This window comes from Larus michahellis, chromosome 9 (assembly GCF_964199755.1).
Source record: "Larus michahellis chromosome 9, bLarMic1.1, whole genome shotgun sequence".
Taxonomy (NCBI): Eukaryota; Metazoa; Chordata; class Aves; order Charadriiformes; family Laridae; genus Larus; species Larus michahellis.
In genome coordinates this window covers 14,272,798-14,292,129 of record NC_133904.1, presented here as the reverse complement: position 1 = coordinate 14,292,129, position 19,332 = coordinate 14,272,798, and the positions used below count along the sequence as shown (strand labels likewise).

At 54.2% G+C, this 19,332-nt stretch overlaps 1 protein-coding gene across 1 annotated transcript; it reads left to right on the top strand.

The window, feature by feature from the left end:
* The first annotated feature begins 357 nt into the window (after positions 1 to 357).
* ONECUT1 (one cut homeobox 1) lies at positions 358 to 18,965 on the top strand. The gene is made up of 2 exons (XM_074601330.1): positions 358 to 2,045; positions 16,669 to 18,965. The coding sequence occupies exons 1-2, from the start codon at positions 965 to 967 to the stop codon at positions 16,959 to 16,961; spliced, it is 1,374 nt and encodes a 457-aa protein (XP_074457431.1). The 5' UTR covers positions 358 to 964; the 3' UTR covers positions 16,962 to 18,965.
* Positions 18,966 to 19,332: the final 367 nt, after the last annotated feature.

Here is a 19,332-nt window from a genome sequence, read left to right as displayed (position 1 = left end):
GGGCTCCCGGCCGGGTAACGGGAAGTTTCCCGGTAGGGCAGCGACGGGGGAGCGATGACCGGTCCGGCGGCTGCGGGACATGGCGGGGGGGGACACAGCCCGTGGGCGCCCCGGGGCAGGGCGGTCTCACACACACATCCCCACCACCCCACCCCCCGGAAGCTCCCGGTGAAGTGAGGGCGAGGAGGCTCCGCGCTCACGGAAAACGCGGAGTCACCGAAGGGGCGGGGCGGGGCGGGCGGCCCTGATACCCGGGAGCCGCCCGGCGGAGGCGGGGTGCGGAAGAGGCGGGCGGGGGGGGGGGGGGCGGCCCTTTGTGCCCGGCGGGGCGGGAGGCGCTAGGGCCCGGGAGGGAGCACTAGGGCCCGGGGCGAGAGAAGGCGCGGGGCGGAGGGAGAGGGGGGGGCACTAGGGCCCGGGGCGGCAGCGCGGGACCGCGCGGCACAGCCAGCTCTGGATGCCGCCGCGCGGCGCCGGCCTCCTTAATAGGGGCGGTGACGTCACGGGGGGCGTGTCGGCGCGGGGCGGGGCGCGGGCGCATGCGCGGCGGCGGCGGCGGCGGCGGCGCTGCAGCGGCGGAGCGGTGGCCGGCGGCGCAGCGCAGAGAGAGCCATGGCCAGCGATGGCGAGGGACGCGGGCAGACACCCGCCGCGGCCGCGGAGCCTGGCCTGAGGGAGCGGGGGCCCTAGAACCGACCCGACGGCGTCATCCCACAACAGGGGGAAAAAAAAAAAAAAAAACAAAAAAAAAAAAAACAAAAACCAACAAAAAAAAAAGCCCCAAATTAATAAATAACCAAAAAAAAAAAAAAAAGAAAGGGAAAAGCCACCAGCCCGGCAGCACCGCCACCAGCCCGCAGCGCCCGCCCGCGGGAGGAACCGGCCCGCGGCCGCCGCGAAGAGCTCCGGGACGCCCCGCCGCCCACCAGATAGATGTGCGGTCCAGCCGCCCGCACGGCCGAGGATGAACGCGCAGCTGGCGATGGAGAACATCGGCGATCTGCACGGGGTGAGCCATGAGCCGGTGCCCGCCGCCGCCGACCTGATGAGCGGCAGCCCCCACCACCGGAGCGCGGTGGCCCACCGCGGCAGCCACCTGCCTGCCCACCCGCGCTCCATGGGCATGGCGTCCATCCTCGACGGCGGCGACTACCACCACCACCACCGGCCGCCCGACCACGCGCTGACGGGCCCCCTGCACCCCACCATGACCATGGCCTGCGAGACACCCCCCGGCATGAGCATGAGCAGTACCTACACCACGTTAACCCCTCTGCAGCCTCTACCTCCCATCTCGACGGTCTCGGACAAGTTCCCTCACCACCACCACCACCATCACCACCACCACCACCCCCACCAGCGGATACCGGGCAACGTGAGCGGCAGCTTCACGCTCATGCGGGACGAGAGGGGTCTGGCGTCTATGAACAATCTCTACACCCCCTACCATAAGGATGTTACCGGCATGGGGCAAAGCCTCTCTCCGTTGTCCGGATCTGGCCTGGGGAGCATCCACAACTCCCAGCAAGGGCTGCCCCACTACGCTCACCCCAGTGCCACCATGCCCGCCGAGAAAATGCTCACCCCAAACGGATTTGAAGCCCACCACCCTGCCATGTTAGCCAGGCATGGCGACCAACACCTCACCCCCACCTCCGCTGGCATGGTGCCTATCAACGGGATCCCACACCACCCCCATGCCCACTTGAACGCCCAGAGCCACGGGCAGATCCTGGGCTCTGCCAGGGAGCAAAACCCTTCCGTAACTGGTTCGCAGGTCAACAGTGGAAGTAATTCAGGGCAAATGGAAGAAATCAATACCAAAGAAGTAGCTCAGAGGATCACCACCGAGCTCAAGCGGTACAGCATCCCCCAGGCTATCTTCGCCCAGAGGGTGCTGTGCCGTTCTCAAGGGACCCTCTCAGACCTGCTGAGGAACCCCAAGCCCTGGAGCAAGCTCAAATCCGGCCGGGAGACCTTCCGCAGGATGTGGAAGTGGCTCCAGGAGCCGGAATTTCAGCGGATGTCTGCTCTGCGGCTGGCAGGTGAGCCCGCCGCGGGGCGGTCGGGGCACGGCGGCGGGGCTGGGACCCCCCCACCACCACCACCCCGAGCCTGGGCAGGCCGCCCCGGTCCCTGCCTGCCCCTGAAGAGCAGCCCCGGTTCCCCCCGCTCTACACACACCCCCCTCTCCGCCGCTCCGTTTCTCTCTTCTCCCGGCTCCGCGCACCGGCACCGTCCGCGCTCCCGGCTGCCAGACAAAGCCGAGCCGGGGGGCTCGGTCTGCGCACTGCGGCGACCCGGTTTTCCCCGTTATCCCGGGCGGGGGGGACACCGGGCCGTACCAGGCCGTACCGGTCCCGGCCGTGCGGTGCGCGGGTCCCCGCGCACCGCACGGCCGGGACCGGTACGGCCCGGTACGGTCTACGGGAGGGGTTGCGGGGGAAGCTCCGGTAATACACCGAGAGGAGTCGGTGCGTTTGCTTTGTGCTGGCGGAGGCGGCCGCGGGGACGGTCGCGGCCCCCGGCGGTGCTCGGGGCCGGTGTTAGCTCCGCGTCCCGCTTGGGGTGGGTTAGGTGTTCTGGGACACTGGGGGGGAGGGTGGGAGGGTTTCCCCACAAAACCCCCGGCGTATGAGTGGTGGCTGAGAAATGCTGTTGGCTAAAATCGTTAGATTTTAATTTTGTTTTTAACTGGTTGTAATTGCTTCGGGTTTTTTTTTTTGTTTGTTTGTTTGTTTGTTTTTAGCGGTTGTAATAATCGTTAGGCCGTGGAGTTGGAATTTCGCGTGGATGCCTCTGCAGGAGAGGCGCAGTCCGTGTGGCGGCTCCGGTATTGTCTGCTCGGAGGTCGCCGTCCCGTTCGGTCCCCGTTCTCCTCCGCCGCCTCCCCGAACCCGCCAGCCTGCGCTCCCAGCGCAGAGCCCGGGTTTAATATGCCGCCAGTGAGGGTTTGTTAATTAAGTGATAGGTCTCCATTAATTTGTCCCAGGAGAACGCGAGACAGTCAATCCGAGTTGGAGCCGGGGTCACTGATCCGTTTCACAGGCAAAAATAAGGGAAGGGCCAAATCTTTCGCCTTTCGAATGCACAAACGGTCCTGCGCTTTCGACTACCGCGACGGTGGGAATTGGGAACGGCTTCCCGACCGTGCGGGGACCCGGCTGGGCCGCCACCGTGCTCCTTGCTTGGTTTCAGCCGACCTCCTCGTTTCGGAAGCCTAAAGCGGTGGTAGGGAGGGCCCGCGGCAGGATCTCCCTCCCCGCTGTCGCCGGCCCTGCGGTGCACGCCGGTGGAGGACGTTGCGCTCTTTGGCTTCCACTGCTGCGGAGTCAGTTTCAAAGGTCTGAGCTCTCAGAAAATGCCCTTTCCGCCTTCCCTTCCTCAACAACCACCCCACCAGGAGAAAACCCTCGTCTTGCTGGTGCTCCCCATGCGAGGAGGATGGAGTTTGTGTTTCCAATATCCCCGTAACGATCGCTAAAGCGAACTTTCTTCGATTTGGAGCGTATTTTTACGACAATTCGGTCGACCTGAATCTCCGCTCATTTGCATAGATCGATACTGGAAACAACCCCTCGCTTCGGAGTCCGCTGGCATCCCCTCCCTGGCGCTGCCGGCCGGGAAGCTCCGCCAGCCCCGGCTGCGGGGCCGGCCGGGCGGGAAGCGGCAGCTCCGCAGGGGCACGGCAGCGCTCTGCCCAGCTGCCGGCCCCGCAGAGACCCCATTGTTCGCTTCTTGCCCCCAAACCGCCCCTTCCTCCAGCCACCCCGCATAAACGGATCCCGGTAATCCCGTTAGAGAGACAAAGCCTCATCATTCCGCCTTCCCTTTCCGATGGAACCTGGAAGGTAGCACCTTACAGAAACGGGGCGAAACTGGGCCCGCGGCCCCGGGGCTCGCGGGGGGCTGCCCGACCGTGTCCCCCTGTCCCCGCGCAGCCGGGACGCTGCGGGCAGCGCCGGGGTCCGGCGGGGCTTCGCCCGCCGCTGCCCGTCCCGCCGGGGCGTCCGCAGCACGTGGTCATTTGCATAGCGCCGCGTCCCAGCCAATGGAGGCGAGCCCCCCCCTCCCGCCACGCCCTTCCACGCCCCGCCACGCCCCGCGCAGGCAGCGCGCCCCTCCGCGCGCGCGCTGCCCGTCCCGCGCGGCCCGGGTGGCAGTCCGCTGTGAGCCCATCGGTCTTGTTTTGCGCGGGTTTGGAACGCGCGGTGATCCGCCTAAGCGGTAAGAATCCGCCCCGATTGGTATTGACGTGCGAACGTCAATTCAAAATACCATAAATTACCCCGGCCGACGCAAATTAAATTTCGCGTCCAAATTATAACTCACTCCCGGGCGTTTAGAGAATTATCAGTCAGATAAATACCCAGAGCGGAGCCCTCGCTGCCTTCATTTCTTCCCTTTCTGATTCCCTGCAGGCAGCGGCCGGGGGGCAGGAGGGGGGCGGGTATGGGGGGAGAGGGATGGAGATGGCTTATTTTAGGCCTCACGCTCTTGCCCGGCACTTTATCTCGAGTATTTGCCCCTTCCAGCCGTCCCTGGGGGATTCCTACCCCCCAGATTACAGAAGCTCCGGCAAATAGAGGAAAAATTGGTAGTTACATGGAAGCAGGATTGAGGTCTTGACACTTCCTGAGCTGTCTCTTGAAATGTAAGCAGAACTGCTAATTGCAAAGCTGACCTCTTCCAGCCTCCATCTTATTCATCCCATCTTCCTTCTCCTCTCTGTTCTCTTTTCCTTTGTCTGTCCCCCTCTCTCTCCCCCTCTGTCACTGAATATTTATCTATCTGGACGTTTCTCCGTTAGTCTTCCCTCCCTCCCCCTGCCTTCGCTGACATTTGGAAGGGCAGCGAAGGGATACCGAAAAAACAAACACAATTCAAAGAAAATGTACAGCCCTTCTGCAGCCGGCCGGGATTTGATTTAAGGGTGAATTTATTTCAGGTCATTTGCATATGTGTGTGTGTGGGGGGAAACAGGAGAGGCTAAATAAGGCAAAAACCGACTCTTCTTGTTCAGGAAAAAAATATTCTGCTTCGAGCCGTTTGTTATTAGAAGCGCCTCTGCCTGACGGCCGGTTGCCGGCCCCGCCGGGGCGGGAGGGAAGCGCCCGAGGGAGACACGGGGCAAAGAAACGTTCCTGGACGGGGAGAGGTGGGGGTACAAGGGACCCCAGGAGTCCCTCTGGATCTGCTGCAGGAGGGTGCAGCCTCTGAGCTAGGTCCTCCCGGAGGGGCCCCTTCGCGGTGGCTCCGCGGTGGGGATTCCCCGTTGGGATTCCCGAGACCGTCCCGGGGCGGCGGGAGCCGGGCGAGGGGAGCGGGAACGGTGGGGAAACGGCGGGGCGGTTGGGGGGTGGCCCGTCCATCCAGAACTGCTGGGTATTTCCCTGCCGCCTGACCGTTATTTTTCATAGTTGCATCTCTTTTTGTCCCCTCTTCTTCTTTCTCCCTCCCGATGTGAATCCCGGCTAAGGTGAAGCCTTGGGAAGCCGGCGAGACATTCTCGCCAAATTAACTGTAAAGAAATCGATACGGTAATCAGAGCGTTTTCCACATTAAATATGAATTCTAATGAACGCCGGTTGCCCCTCTCGCTCCGCCGCCCGCCCCAGCGTGCGCCGGGGAAGGTCGGGGCCGCCCCGGCCCCGGTTGCCTCATTAGGGCCCGTTTAATATTTACTCGGCGGGGACTTTGCATAAACGCATTTGCATCGGGGAGGCGGAGGGCATCGACCGGGGGCTTCACGGCCGACAGCCCGAGGGAAAGGCGCTGCCCCCCCGCGCCCTGCGCGCCGCCCCGACGCCGCGGGGACGAGCGGGGGCCCGGCCCCGCGCACCGCGGGCGGTGACAGCGGCCGCTCCGCGGTTGCCGGCACGGTGCTGGGGCCGAGGCGAGGTGCGCCGGCCCCGTGGGACCGGCGGGCGGGAGAGCAGCCCCCAGCCCGCCCCTGGGGCAATCGTGCCCGGCCGTAGCGCCCGGTGCGCGGCCGGGCGGGCGCTGGGAACGGGGCTTGTTTGCCGGCCGTGTCCTTGCGGCGGGATTGATTTACAGCCGCTCGCACACAGCCGCGTTTGCCCTTCGTTAATGTTTGCCCAGCGCGAGGAGGAGGAGCGGGGCCTCGCCGCGTTCCTCCGCACCGGGCCGGCCCGTCCCCGCCGAGCTCCCGCCCCCGTAGCACGGCTCGGCCCGTGCTTGTTTGTTCATTTGTTTGTTTAATTACGCGCCGCGTGGCCGTGCCCCGCTCCCACCCCCACTGCCGTTTGGATGAAATAGCCTCAAAACGGGGCCGCTCCCGCCCGCGGGCACGGCCGGGACCTCTCCGGGAGGGGCTGCACGGCCGGGCTGCGGGGGCGATGCCGGCCTGCCCCGCCGCCTCTTCCCGCCCCCACCGTCCAGGCCCACCGAGCCACCCGCACCCCTCGGTTCCCGGGGCCTCTGCGCCATCTACTGACCGCCGGCGGGCGGGAACCGGCGCCGCCGGCCCGGGCACCTCGCTTGCACCGGGCAGCGGCGGCGGCTCCCCCGGTCCGGGGTGCATCCTGGCGGGGTGCCCTGCGCCAGTGCCCGGGCTGCCTCCGTCTGCCGGTACCCCGGGAACCGAGGGGCGGCGGCGGGCGGCGCGGCCCGGAACGGCTTCAGCACCGCGGACAGCGACCGCCGGTACGGCCCGGCCCCCTCCCGGCCCGGCCCCGCTCCCGCTGCCGGCCCCGCCGCGGCGAAGCCGGCCCTCCCGTTTCGGGGCCGAGGCCGCACGGAGCCCGGCCGCAGGGGTTTGCCCCACCGGCCGCCAGCTCCGGTGGGGAGCAGCGCCGCACCGGTTACGGATAACGGCAGCCGGCGATTCGGCTCGTTGGGCTGCGGGGCTGCGGCGGCGGGATCCGGTGTGGGGATGGGTGGCAGGAATACGTGGGTGCCTGTACCGGCATCAGACCCCACCTCATGCGAACCTCGGGCAGCCTTTCCCTGTCCCCGTAACCTCCACACAAGGGACGAGTTCGTTTCGAGGGAGACCTGGGGGGGGCTCTGAAGCGCTCGGTGAAGCGCTGGTGGCTTCACCCTGAAGACTCCGGGCACCGAGGGGAGGTTTTCCTGAGGACTGAGCGGGGACCTGGCACGGCATCGTGTCGGGTACTTCCATAATCGCATCGATAAATGCAGATCCGCATTTCAAACATATCTATCTGGATAAATCACACGCTGACAGAGAAGCGCCCGATGCTTCCTGACGTTCTTCGGGGACGCCGCTTGCTTGAGCCGCTTCGCTGAAGAGGAAGTCAGTTTTATGATGCTGAAAGAGTAATTTATAGGAACAATTTATTAGCTCAACAGTCGTTTTGATTTTTTCCCATTTTAGGGCAATAGGAAGTCTCAGCGGTAACATTTTCTGTACAGCCCACACGGCAATTAAACCGCGATGGATTGCTGTTCCGCAGGCGCGCAAGCAGCAGGGCACGCTGCCGCGGAGGGTGTGACGCCGGCCGTGGCATGTGCCGGCACCTTCTGGCGGACCCGTATAAATTCTGCCGCTTCAAATAGCCCAAAGCATTAAATCGCGTGACACGGGGGCTCCCCAGTAGCCACCGGAGTGCGGAAGCTGCCGCGCTGAGCCCGCCCTAAGGTTACAGACACCGTGAAAGCGCAGCAATGCTGCTACGCGCGTCCCGGACCTGTCGGTAAGAAGTTACGCACCAGCGGCGCAATTAGCGCGGGCCGATTGCCCGCAGGTGCGCAACTTCCCCCCGCCGCAGCGGCAGGCTGCCACGCTGCTGTAGTCATGCCTCCCCTACCCCACCCCCCCCAAAACGGAGGAGCTTCTTTACGTCATCACTGCCGTATTTCTCCTTCATTTGAGACGTATCTCGCTGTTCTGAGGATACTGTCGGAATTGGCCGAGGGCTTAAAAGTTGGAGCAGGCGAAGAGGGAGCGGAGCGGGGCGGGGCGGCGGGGCCACCGCTCCCCGGGGGCGGGGCGGCGCGGGCTGAGGAGCGGCGCGGGCTGAGGAGCGGCGCGGGCTGAGGAGCGGCGCGGCGCGGACCGTGCTCCCCGTCTGGGCGGCGTGGAGCGGTGCGGTGAGGTACAGTACAGAGCGACGCGGAGCAGCGCGGACGTTACGCACCCCGAGCCCCCGCCTCCGCGGGCAAGCGGTGAGGAGCGCGCGCCACCCAGGGGCCGGGGGCTGCCTGCGCCGCTGCGGGGGGGGAGGGGGCGGGCGGGAAGGGCTAACACGGTTAAAATATTGATGTAGTCGCAAAAATCGTTCATTAAGGCAATTTAATCTTTGCTATTAAATGTCCTTTCAATTCATTTGGGGTAATTAAGATGCAGTTAAAGTGATTAAATTCTAATTACTTATGCTAGACAAAGAAATATTTGTCACAGTAATATGGTTAACTAAAGAGCCCGCTACAGAAATTTAACATTTACTTTAAATGATATCGCAGGAAAATCGGGTGCTTTCCCCAGATTGATCCTCTTTGCACCATATTCAGTAGTGGTGATGTCAGCTCACTCCAGTGGTTACAGATCCATCAACGCTGGAAGTTTGTGTAAACCCCAGAATCCCAAACTGTTGAGTCAGCGCTCCTTAGTCAGATTCACTTTATTATTCCAGGGGCAGCAAATTAAGGTCACTCGTTTTAATACAGTGCACAGGAGCGAGGTGTTTGCCGTTCAGTCTCAGCTGGGATCTATATGTTGGCAGGCTAATGTCATTCGGTGAGCTTCCCATATAGGAACATATTTGTATCTCTTTTCATGTTATGAAACAAGAAAAGAGGAGCATTGCCTGGGCTTGATGGCAGAGAAATAAGATACAGATCAAACGATCCCTGAGTAGGTGTATGCACCTGCGCTCTAAATAAGCGTGAATACAAATCACCACAGAGACAAGTGCAAAATGCCGAATGACGCCAGGAGTAATGAGAAGTAATTTAGTGTGGGTTCAGGCATTTCAGTGCAGCCCCTTCTCTCTTCACTTGAAAAGGGAAAGTTTTGGGGAGCAGCCTATGGACTGTGTCATCCATGTAGGCTTTCGCCACTGACACGTGAATGGCCTTATCCTACGGTGGGTTAAAACTTTCAGGAACGCTGTTCCCAGCATCAATGATGTCTGCTGCCTGCTACAGCAGGAGCGTACGGCTACAAGCTGCCCTGATGTGCAGAGGCTTTGTCTCATGCAGCACCTTTCCAGAGGGATCCCGTCTACCAGGCACCTTTGAAGGCTCCAGGACAGTGCCAAGGAGGATAGGGCAGCACAGGGGACCACCAAATGTGATGTATCAGAGTGAATGGCACCATGGCTGCGGCTGTTTGTCCAGGCCAAACAGATCTGCTTGCTTTTAGTTCCCCTGGTGAAGTCTGCCCTCAGGTAGCATGTGTCTTATAGGCCCCTTATCTCATTGTCATATTCTGCCAAATATGAAGTTTTTGATAATTAGGAAAGATCTGTCATCCATGTGTTTCTCTGCACACTCCAGAGGTGTTATTCACATGATAACGATGGAGCTTATCACACTTTATTATATATTATCATCACCATGAATTTACCATAAGCTTTTGGCTACTTGCTTCCACTGGGCTGTTGTAGCCAGTGCGATTAGGACTATCTCTGATGGCCAAAGTCCTTAAGCGGTTTCAACCTCCTATGGAAATCCTGCTCCTGTTTCCACCCAAAGGTAGACCTCCTTCAGAGCAATAGCCTCCAGCATATTCTCTAGCTTGTACCAGTGAAGAGTTTTCACTCTCTAAAAATGTTATTGTCTATTTTGTGATGTTTCAAAACGAGAAGCAGATGCTTTAGAAAGAGATTCCCAGGGTCTTAGTGGGTGCAGTTCAGAGTGTAGCTGAGGCAAGTCCCAGCCTTTATAGACCTGACACAGTAGAGATTAGAAGATACTGTACTCTCTGTACAGAAGGTACAGAGAGAATTCTAAAAAGGTTTTTTATGTCTCTAAGGCGTGTCCTGTACACATGAGGTTGGGATAGCTAAAAGACTAGGCTTTGCAAGAGGAGGGGAAAAAGATGATCACAAAACTTTTAAGAACTCTCTCAAGTCAGTCTAAAATATGTCTCCTTATCTCTCCTATATCACATGCAGAAAAGCGGGCCTTTTGTTGGCACTTCTTTGAGCTGGGCTGTATTGTTTCTTGGGGTTTTCCCACTCGTGGGAAGGGTGACTGCTTGTGTTGGCTTGTGAACTTCCCATTGCTTTCTGGGAATCTCGCACTGGACTCTTTGAGAGAAGCATCAAGCAGTTGTTTTTCCTCCTACCTGTCTGAAGCAAATATAATGCTCATCAATAGTAAGGGTGACACAGTCCTCAAAACTAAACCAGTCCAGTGTGGATGATGGTGAAGGCCCCAGAACTCAGTGTTGAGTTTACTTCTGATGTGAAGCAACCAGAACGTGCAAGATGTAGTCAAGTCCACAGTCGTGAGAAATCCCCAATCCTCTTTGTTCCCCAAAACATTTCAGCTACAAAACGGGTTCCTACAGATTCCTTCTGTCCGTAGTGTTCGGCTCAACCTTCCAGCCACGGCACTAATTGGTGTCAAATAATGTGTCCAATGTGATGGTAATTAGCGTGGTGTGAACCTGTTCGTGGGCAGCTGAACCAAGACCACCGCCTCATCTCGTACAGAGCACTCGATGGCTATCAAGTAATAATGGCTTGTGGTCAGCAGTGACCTGGTCCAGAGCTGGAAACATGACCTGTCACCTCAGGGTGAAAGGCCCCGTATCCCATCGCTGGTGGACAACACATGGTCTCCTCTCCACGTCAACCAGGCTCTGAATTCGGCATAACTGGAGACATTATTGTGTATGTGTGTCTCCTTGTTGCTGGTCCGGACCCGTTCTGGGTACAAACAGAGGGAAAAAGGGCTCCCTGTAAGTGGAGACCCACTGTGCCTTGGCTTCCTCCTCCATGGCACGAGGAGACTCATGCCAAGGCACTGGTGGGACTGTGCACTTCCCTTCCAAGAGGAGCTGTAATGGTCCTTCCTCCCTTTCCAGCCACTTTTTATGGTCAAAAACTTGGTCATGGCCATTGTGTGTGCCTGTCCTGGCGCTGTGGGACCCGCTGCTGGCAGTGTGGTGTGACCCTTTGGAGCGGTGGCCGCTGCCTCAGCCTATCAGTGTTCATGTAAGGACATGGCACTCTGGATGCCAGGTCGGAAACCCCCTAAATCCACCTCCTCCTTCCTCAGCATCTGCCACTTTTCCATGCTGTGTCTGAGAGCGCGTGCTTAGTGATGGCAATGTGGTGGGCCACCAGCTGAGCCATGCCTCTCGTAGTGGGAGTGGTCCTCTGCCCTCACCACTAGCCACTGGGCTTGGGGAGGGGTTTGCCCAAGCAGGATTTTCCGTTGTTGTTCTCCCTTGCGGGCGTACCACCGCTTGTGGTGGTATTTTGTTATGTGCCTGAAACAAACCAGCAGAAAGCAGGTTTATCGAGAGTATTACTGGTTTCATTCTTTGCTTCTGGTTTTTAGAAAGGGAAATTTGTGTTTGGCAGATGCAGCTGGGCACACGTGTACGCACCAAGTGCTCCTGAAAATTGATTTATGGTAATCAGGGGTTTTTTTCCTTAGGTTTTAAAAAGAAATCCACCCTCTAGGGATGAAAGACTAGTTGAAGCGTCAGGGTTAACACCTGAGCTTACTGTAATCTTGACTTTTAGACTGAGAGAACAGTGTAGTTCACATCACAGGTGGGCACAGTATCTACTTTGCCATCTCAACCTAAAGAGGCAATTAGTGTGTTTTTGTAGGCGACAGGATCCTGCTCGCACCTCCAGCAGAGCAGGACTGATCCCGCCGAGCTGCACACAGCCGGGAGCCGCAGGGGAGTGGCAACGGACGGTGGAGCTGCAGCGGTGAGACCCCCGGATCTCCACCACGCACAGGCAACCGGGCCTCAGACCTTACAAGGTTTGGCAAGTTAACTCGGCCAAATCCCTCGGGCAACTTAGAAGGAACAAAGGGAGACAAAAATAGATTGATGGACTGTATCAGGAGAATTGCAAGTGTCAAAAATATCTGTTGCTCAGGGTAGAGGAAGATGGAAGATGGAAGAGGCCAGAGTTCAGCAGTGGATTTATAAGGCTCTTTCTGGCACTGATAATATTACATTGTCATATCTGCACATGTGTTGCCAGAGTCAGAGCGACTCTTTCTTTATCCTCTGCTTTGCTTTTTTCTTAACTAGACTTTCTCAAGGCCTTTTTTCAAAAGGCATCACAAGGAGCATGGCTCAGCTGGGGCAGCCTGGAGACAAAGAGCACGGCTGTCTGCGGCGGGCAGCGTGGGGCGGGTAGCGTGCGTGCAGGTGTGGGTGCCATGCAACCTCTTGTGCCTTGGGGGAGCGCAGCACCCCACAAAGCACCCAAATTCAGCTTCATTGCCATGGGAGAGGGGCGGCTCACAGCACTGACAGGCAGGGGCACGAGCTTGGGGCGGAGTGGCTGGAGAGACGCCCAGCAGAAAAGGACCTGGGGGTGTTGGTCAACAGCCAAATGAATACGAGCCAGCAGTGTGCCCAGGTGGCCAAGAAGGCCAACAGTATCCTGGCCTGTATCAGGAACAGTGTGGCCAGCAGGACTAGGGCAGAGATCGTCCCCCTGTACTCGGCACTGGTGAGGCCCCACCTCAACTGCTGTGTCCAGTTTTGGGCCCCTCGCCACAAGAAAGACACTGAGGTGCTGGAGCGGGTCCAGAGAAGGGCAATGGAGCTGGTGAGGGGTCTGGAGCACAAGTCTCATGAACTGCAGCTGAGGGAGCTGGGGTTGTTCAGCCTGGAGAAAAGGAGGCTGAGGGGAGACCTTCTCGCTCTCTACAGCTCCCTGAAAGGAGGCTGTAGCCAGGTGGGGGTCGGTCTCTTCTCCCAAGTAATAAGTGATAGGACAAGAGGAAACAGACTTAAGTTGAACCAGGGAAGGTTTAGTCTGGATATTAGGGGAAATTTTTACACTGAAAGGGTTATTAAGCATTGGAACAGTCTGTCCAGGGAAGTGGTTGAGTCACCATCCCTGGAGGTATTTAAAAGACGGGTAGACGTGGTGCTGAGGGACATGGTTTAGTGGTGGTTTTGGTAGTTTGTTAGGTTGACGGTTGGATGTGATGATCTGAAAGGTTCCTTCCAACCTAGACAGTTCTATGATTCTATGAAGGACAGCAGTGCACATTACTTTTATTATCTTCTGCTACATAAAGTAAAATCCAGATGAAGGTGTATGATAAACAGTCTTGAATACAGACTCTGGTGTTTTTTCCAGACAAGGGTTTCAGTAGGTGTCTCTGGTTCCATGGACACCCTTGCTAGCGTTAGAGGAGGAGCTGGCCCAAGCAGGAGTTGGTGCTTTGAGAGGGACCTGGGCTGAGCGCCGGCTGCTGTCACCGGGCTGGACGGCCGCGGTTTGTCAGCGCGAGCTGGCCGGGCTCTGTGCCTGCTCTGGATAGACTCTCATGTTGGAGCAGGTTTTATCCGGTGGCATGCATTTGTTCTCTGGCAAGCTGGAAGCTACAATTTATTATTAAAATTGATGGGCTCCAGTGCAGGGAAAACGATCGTAAGGAAACCCTATTACGGTTTTTCATTATCACCATTATTTATTTTTAAGTGCTATTAATATTCCTGAGTCTGGATGAGGCAGACGATGAGAGGTGGTATCCACCCTTGCTGCTCACAGCCCGAGGGCTGGCAGTACTGTCTGCACGGGCTCTTTGAACAATTAAACATATTGGAAAGTTTTTCCCCTTGATCTACCTCTGGCAAACGCTAACGGCAATAGAGCCGACAAGGAAACAACTTTCACATTGCCTGAAAACGATCCGGATTTTGATGGTGTTCCCAGTCTCCCCCAGGTGGAAGAAGGCTCTGCAAGCAATGCTGGGCAGAGACGAGGCCAGGGTGCTGCTCGGCAGGCATGCGGGCTCCAGGAGGATCCAGAGTCCAAACTGGGCTGGGCTGGGCTGCCGGGGCCAGTGCCTGCCCCGGTTTCACCTCTTGGGGCAGTGCCGTGGCCAACAAGGACTGAGCCTGTGGCACGTGGATCTTCGTGTCTCAGTTAAGGTCCCAAATCGCAACCGAGTCAATATCCCACTCTCTCTGAACCAATACATCATTAGTCCTCAACTCGAAGTGGAACTTGGATGTGAAGATGTGTCTTATTTCCTAGGCTACACCAGAGCATCTCTTCACCTCTTCCCCCGTCCTTAGGAAACCCACAATCCTGCGTGAGAGTTTGTTAAAAGATAAAGTCCACGCTGGTTTGCAGGAGGAAGGGATGGCTCCCAGCTTCTCCAGGGAGCCCGTGGGAACCTCAACGCTCACTTTCTGATGGGCTTGACTGAAATTAAGTTTTATTTGCAAAATACTAATATTGCCTTATTTGTATCATAGACTGGGTAGGATTTATTTTTTCTCCTCAGCAGTGAGCGCTTTTTCCTCACCTCTGTGATGTTACTAGCAGTAATTATGAGGTCTCTGATACAACCGAAGCTGAGGAACAAGGTATGTTGTAACTCTTGGGACATTTTCTAGGGAAATAATTATTCAGGAGTATTACGTTTCAGGAGATGGGCATGAGCTCAGGAAGACAACGTGTTAAGCAAGTTAGTTTCACAACAGATGGTTGGGTTTTTGTTATTCTGTATAATTTCAGTGAACTCATGTAATAGTTTGTGATTGAAAGCCCAGAGCTTTACACCACTAATTGAACTAGTTTTGTATCTGCTGCTGTGGCTGCCATTTGTGATGTGACGATTCCCGCTGAAGCACCGCACAGAGCTGACTCGGATCACGGTAGTTGTGTAGTTTGGATTTTGTGACAAACAATGATCTGGGCAGAGTATCCGGGTGAAAGCTGGAATTTGCGTAGTCTTAGAAAAAGGCAGGTGTAAAGCAGCATAAGCAGAAATGAAGTGTTAGGCACGGCAAAAATTACCTGACTTTGGTTTGTCTCCTTTTCTGCATGAGCCCATTGGCAGGGGCAGAGGCAGAGCTGGAGGCTGAGGCTGTTACAGAGCCGAGCTTCTGTGGCGGCTTTCACAGCAGCTTCTGATGGTTAGAGGTGTATAAAGGATTGAGATGCCATTCCTATCTTCTTTGCTTCTCACTCCTAATATTTGTCAGTAAATAACAGACTATTTTTGCAAAACTATTTTTAACCCTTCAGTTATCAGTGCTAACTTTCAATGAGGATGCAGAATTATTTCAATGAGCACTGATTCCTGCAGTGAATTCAGCAGCTTGACTTCAGCAGGGGCTCGCTTGCATGAGGAAACCTGTTTTCCAGCCCAGAAGCTCCACGGTGTTTTAGAGGTCAAGATGTAACTTCAAAGCACTCTTCAAAGGTTTTCAGATAAAAATAACTGCAGAAGATACGAGTTTGGCATCCCAGTCCATTTGATCGATGTGTCATTGCTCATGAAAGAATGTATAGCTGGAATATATGTTGTTATGGAGCTCTTCAAAAGCTTCTCCTCAGAAGGGGCTGAGGTGCCAGTGTCTCGGTCCCTGCCTGCCTGGGCCACCAGAAGGTGCCTTTGCATCTCCTGGATCTTGCTATCTGATCTGCACAGTTGCTGTTTCTCTGGGTACAAAAGGTGGATGACTATTTTTATACCTCCCTCAAGCAATTAAACTCTCATGCCAAGGCTGGCTCTCGGTAGCAATAAAAGATGTAGGAAGGACCTTTGTAAAGTAATTTGCTGTTTTCATTCCAATAACTGTGGAATAGGTGGAGACACTGCACAAAATTCTTCATATAATCAGCACTGATCTCCACAGAAACCGGGACTAGACGGGCACAGAGACAGAACATCCATATTACCTTCAGAAATACATCTCTAAATCAGTATTAAAGGACAATGTTAGAGAAAAAAGGGGGAAACGGACAACTTCAGACTCTTGAAAGTGAGACTGAGCAATCTGTCCTCCCAAGGAAACCTTTTATCCTAGCGAAATGCTGACAAGATGAGCTGGCAGACAGTCAAGGGCTGGCAGGGGGATCCGGGAGCCGCTCTTCCAGCCCTGCCGGATCCTGCCTGGCAGGTGATCTGCAAGGCAGATTTCAAATTGCAAGCACCCTTTAATAATGTAGAGCAAAATAATGTTCAGGAAGGGAAAGAAGGGATGATAAATGAATTAAGGTGAAATTCTATAATGAAGATTCACTATACCATTGTTCTTCATGTCAAAACATGGTTAATTTTGTTCAGAATACATAATCATCTGTCCCATAAGACTGTAGTAGCATCCTGGTTCCTTATTTCTCAGCCAATGAAAAGCTACAGAAGTGGATTGACAATAAATAATGAAGGTAAAAAAGGTGGGCAAGGTTAACTTTAGCGCTCAGTGAATTTCTGCTCTACCTCATATGGATATTACAGACTTAAATTCCCAGCGCCAATGTGTGTTATCAAAACGCGAGGTCTCAATAATAGCATTTGCTGAGTTTTAACGGCTAACAACAAAAGTATTTTCTAACTTGTATTCCTCATAGTTTTTATAGTTTATAACAAGTCAGAAAATTCGATGTCACACATCCTCTCCAGATTTGGAGGCTGACACAAACGGTCCTTTTCCCCTCGTTTGTCCTGTACCGCGTGCCTGCGCACTCCTCTGTCAGCCCTCTCTAACCCTCCTCCCCTTTCTTGCAGCGTGCAAGAGGAAAGAACAAGAGCACGGGAAGGATAGAGGGAATACACCCAAAAAGCCTCGGTTGGTCTTCACGGATGTCCAGCGTCGAACTCTACATGCAATATTCAAGGAAAATAAGCGTCCGTCCAAAGAATTACAAATCACCATTTCCCAGCAGCTCGGGTTGGAGCTGAGCACCGTCAGCAACTTTTTCATGAATGCACGGAGGAGGAGTCTGGATAAGTGGCAAGACGAGGGCAGCTCCAATTCAGGCAACTCATCTTCTTCATCAAGCACTTGTACCAAAGCATGAAGGAATAACCACAAACTAAACCTCGGTGGAAAAGCTTTAAAAATAAATAAATAAATAAATAAATAAAGACAGACCAGGACCTCAAGATAGCAGGTTTATACTTAGAACTATTTGAAAAAAATGTTATTTATAAGTCCAAAGAAACCAAAGACTTATTTCACCTGCATTATGACTTTGTTCTAAGACACACACTTTAGTAGGACGACGACTTGCAAAAAAACAGAGAGGAAGAAGAAAGCGAAATGGAGGGGATGAAACGGAAGGCAAAGAGAAGAGAAACAGACCACTGGTCTTACACCTTCGCCCATGATCATCTTCACCGTACTTGGCTGTTTAGTGGTTTGGAGCATAGTGATTTCTTGTCATTGAACGGACATCTCTTCAGACATGGCTCTTCATTTCCACAGCAATTGCCACGAAGGTGTATGGTGTATCCGTACTGCGTACACGCCGGTGGTTAGGGACTTAGTCAGGGCTGGTCTTCAGAGAGGGTTGTGCCATGGCACGACCGACAAAGCGTGGAGTCGTCTGAATTCATTTGAACGGTAGTGTGATTTTTTGCTGTTTCATGGTTTGAACTTAACCGGTGCAACGGCTGGAAACAAGTTCAAACCAGGCAAAGAAATTTTGAATGGTACCTAAACCAGTGCATTCTCTTTGTTTGTTAAGGAATGTTCAGATTTAAAAAAAGGAAAACTATTCCATCCATTAAAAAAAAAAAAATCGACTAGCTACCAAAGAACACATTTAATAATTATATTGCAGGTATTTTATTGCAATGATTTTAATATTCCAAAGCTATTTTTACACAAAATACTATGTAGAGTTATAGGTATAAACTAATCTAACTGTATGACACATAAAACTTGTAATCAAGACTGTTATTTGCAATTAGTAAAACCACATTATTGTTTCTTTCCATGATTGGCAAGAAAGAATGTCATCGGAGGAGATGGCAGCCCCCGCCGGAGCACAGGTACTGACGATGGGATGCTGCTTCTCTTGAAGTCAGCCAGCCTTTTTGTCGCTGATTTCAACGGGAGCAAAGGGAAAAAAAGAAAAAAAAAAAAGGGGGATGCACACTGTTAGAGGTGCGTGTGCGACAGCGTGGTGCGGGCAGCCCCTCGGTGGGCTCTGCCAGGCCGGCCTTGCGGGAAGCGCGTTGAGCAGCGAGCGCCCTTCGCAAGCCCCGCGCTGTGTCGGTACAGCTCAGCTCTGCCACCTAGCCTGCAAACAGCAGACCTCGGGCTCCTCGTATGCAAAAATGAGAAGAACTGCGAAACGTAAGACCACAGGGCTCAGCGTCTGATCAATACTCATTGACATTAGCGGGCTTTTTTTTTTTTTTTTTTTTTTTTTACCTATTGACTTTACTAGGCAAAGGAATAGCGATAGCTTTGAAGGCTGGCGGTCTTTTCCTATTGAAAATAGTGGTACAACATCAGTTAAAGTTGGTGGGAAGGGCTCCAACGGGAGCACCGGTAGAGCTTTTGGCAGGCCGAATCGTGGGGCCTCTGAAGTCAATAGCAAAAATCCCATGACACCGATACAGCCTGGTGTTTTGTGGCGTTGTACCTGTGTGTTGCAGGCTGAGCTGTTGTCCTGTGCATTCTTTCTTGCTCATCTATTAACCAGGATAATGCATGAAATAGTTTAAAGTTTGTAGCTGAAAAGCTTTAAATGCTCTGTTGCTAACAGACCCGTAGAAGAGAAATCATCCCATTCCTACTCCGATAAAATTAAAAAGAAAAGCGTGCAACATCTGCATATTAAATTTTAGCGTAAGGGGAAAATAGACTTTAAAAACCATACACGTGCCTGTTAGACTTCTAACCGGTGTTTCAAATTACTGTAGTAATTCTGCTAGGTATATTAAATTCCAAAGTAACCAAATATGCAGGTATAGGCCCAATGCAAAGACGAGAAATAGGTGATCCTACTTACAACACTTTTTTCTAAAAAAAAAAAAAAAAAAAAAAAAAAAAAATAGAAAGGAAAATTCAAGGTAAACTAGAATCCAGCCACCATCAACAATAGCAGATACTGGTTTTGGGGATGAAGCCCGCTTAACACCCAAGTTAAGCAAGTTTGTAGCACCAGTTATTACCCAAGAGGACAGGGTCTAGTCAAGGTTCAGGGTATACAGTTAATTTCCAGTAAGTTTTTAGAATACAGCTGAACTATCTCTTTATTAAAATAAAGTGAAATAAACCCAAGGTTTTTTGGCACTAAATATTTCACCACATTTCCGGATGTTAAACCTACTTTAAGACTGACAAAGCATTTGTCTGTGAAAGCATAATCTAATCTGTGAGGTTTTTGAGTCTCTAGCTTACCTTAAATTTTAGCGAGCTTTCTTTTAAGGTGTTCC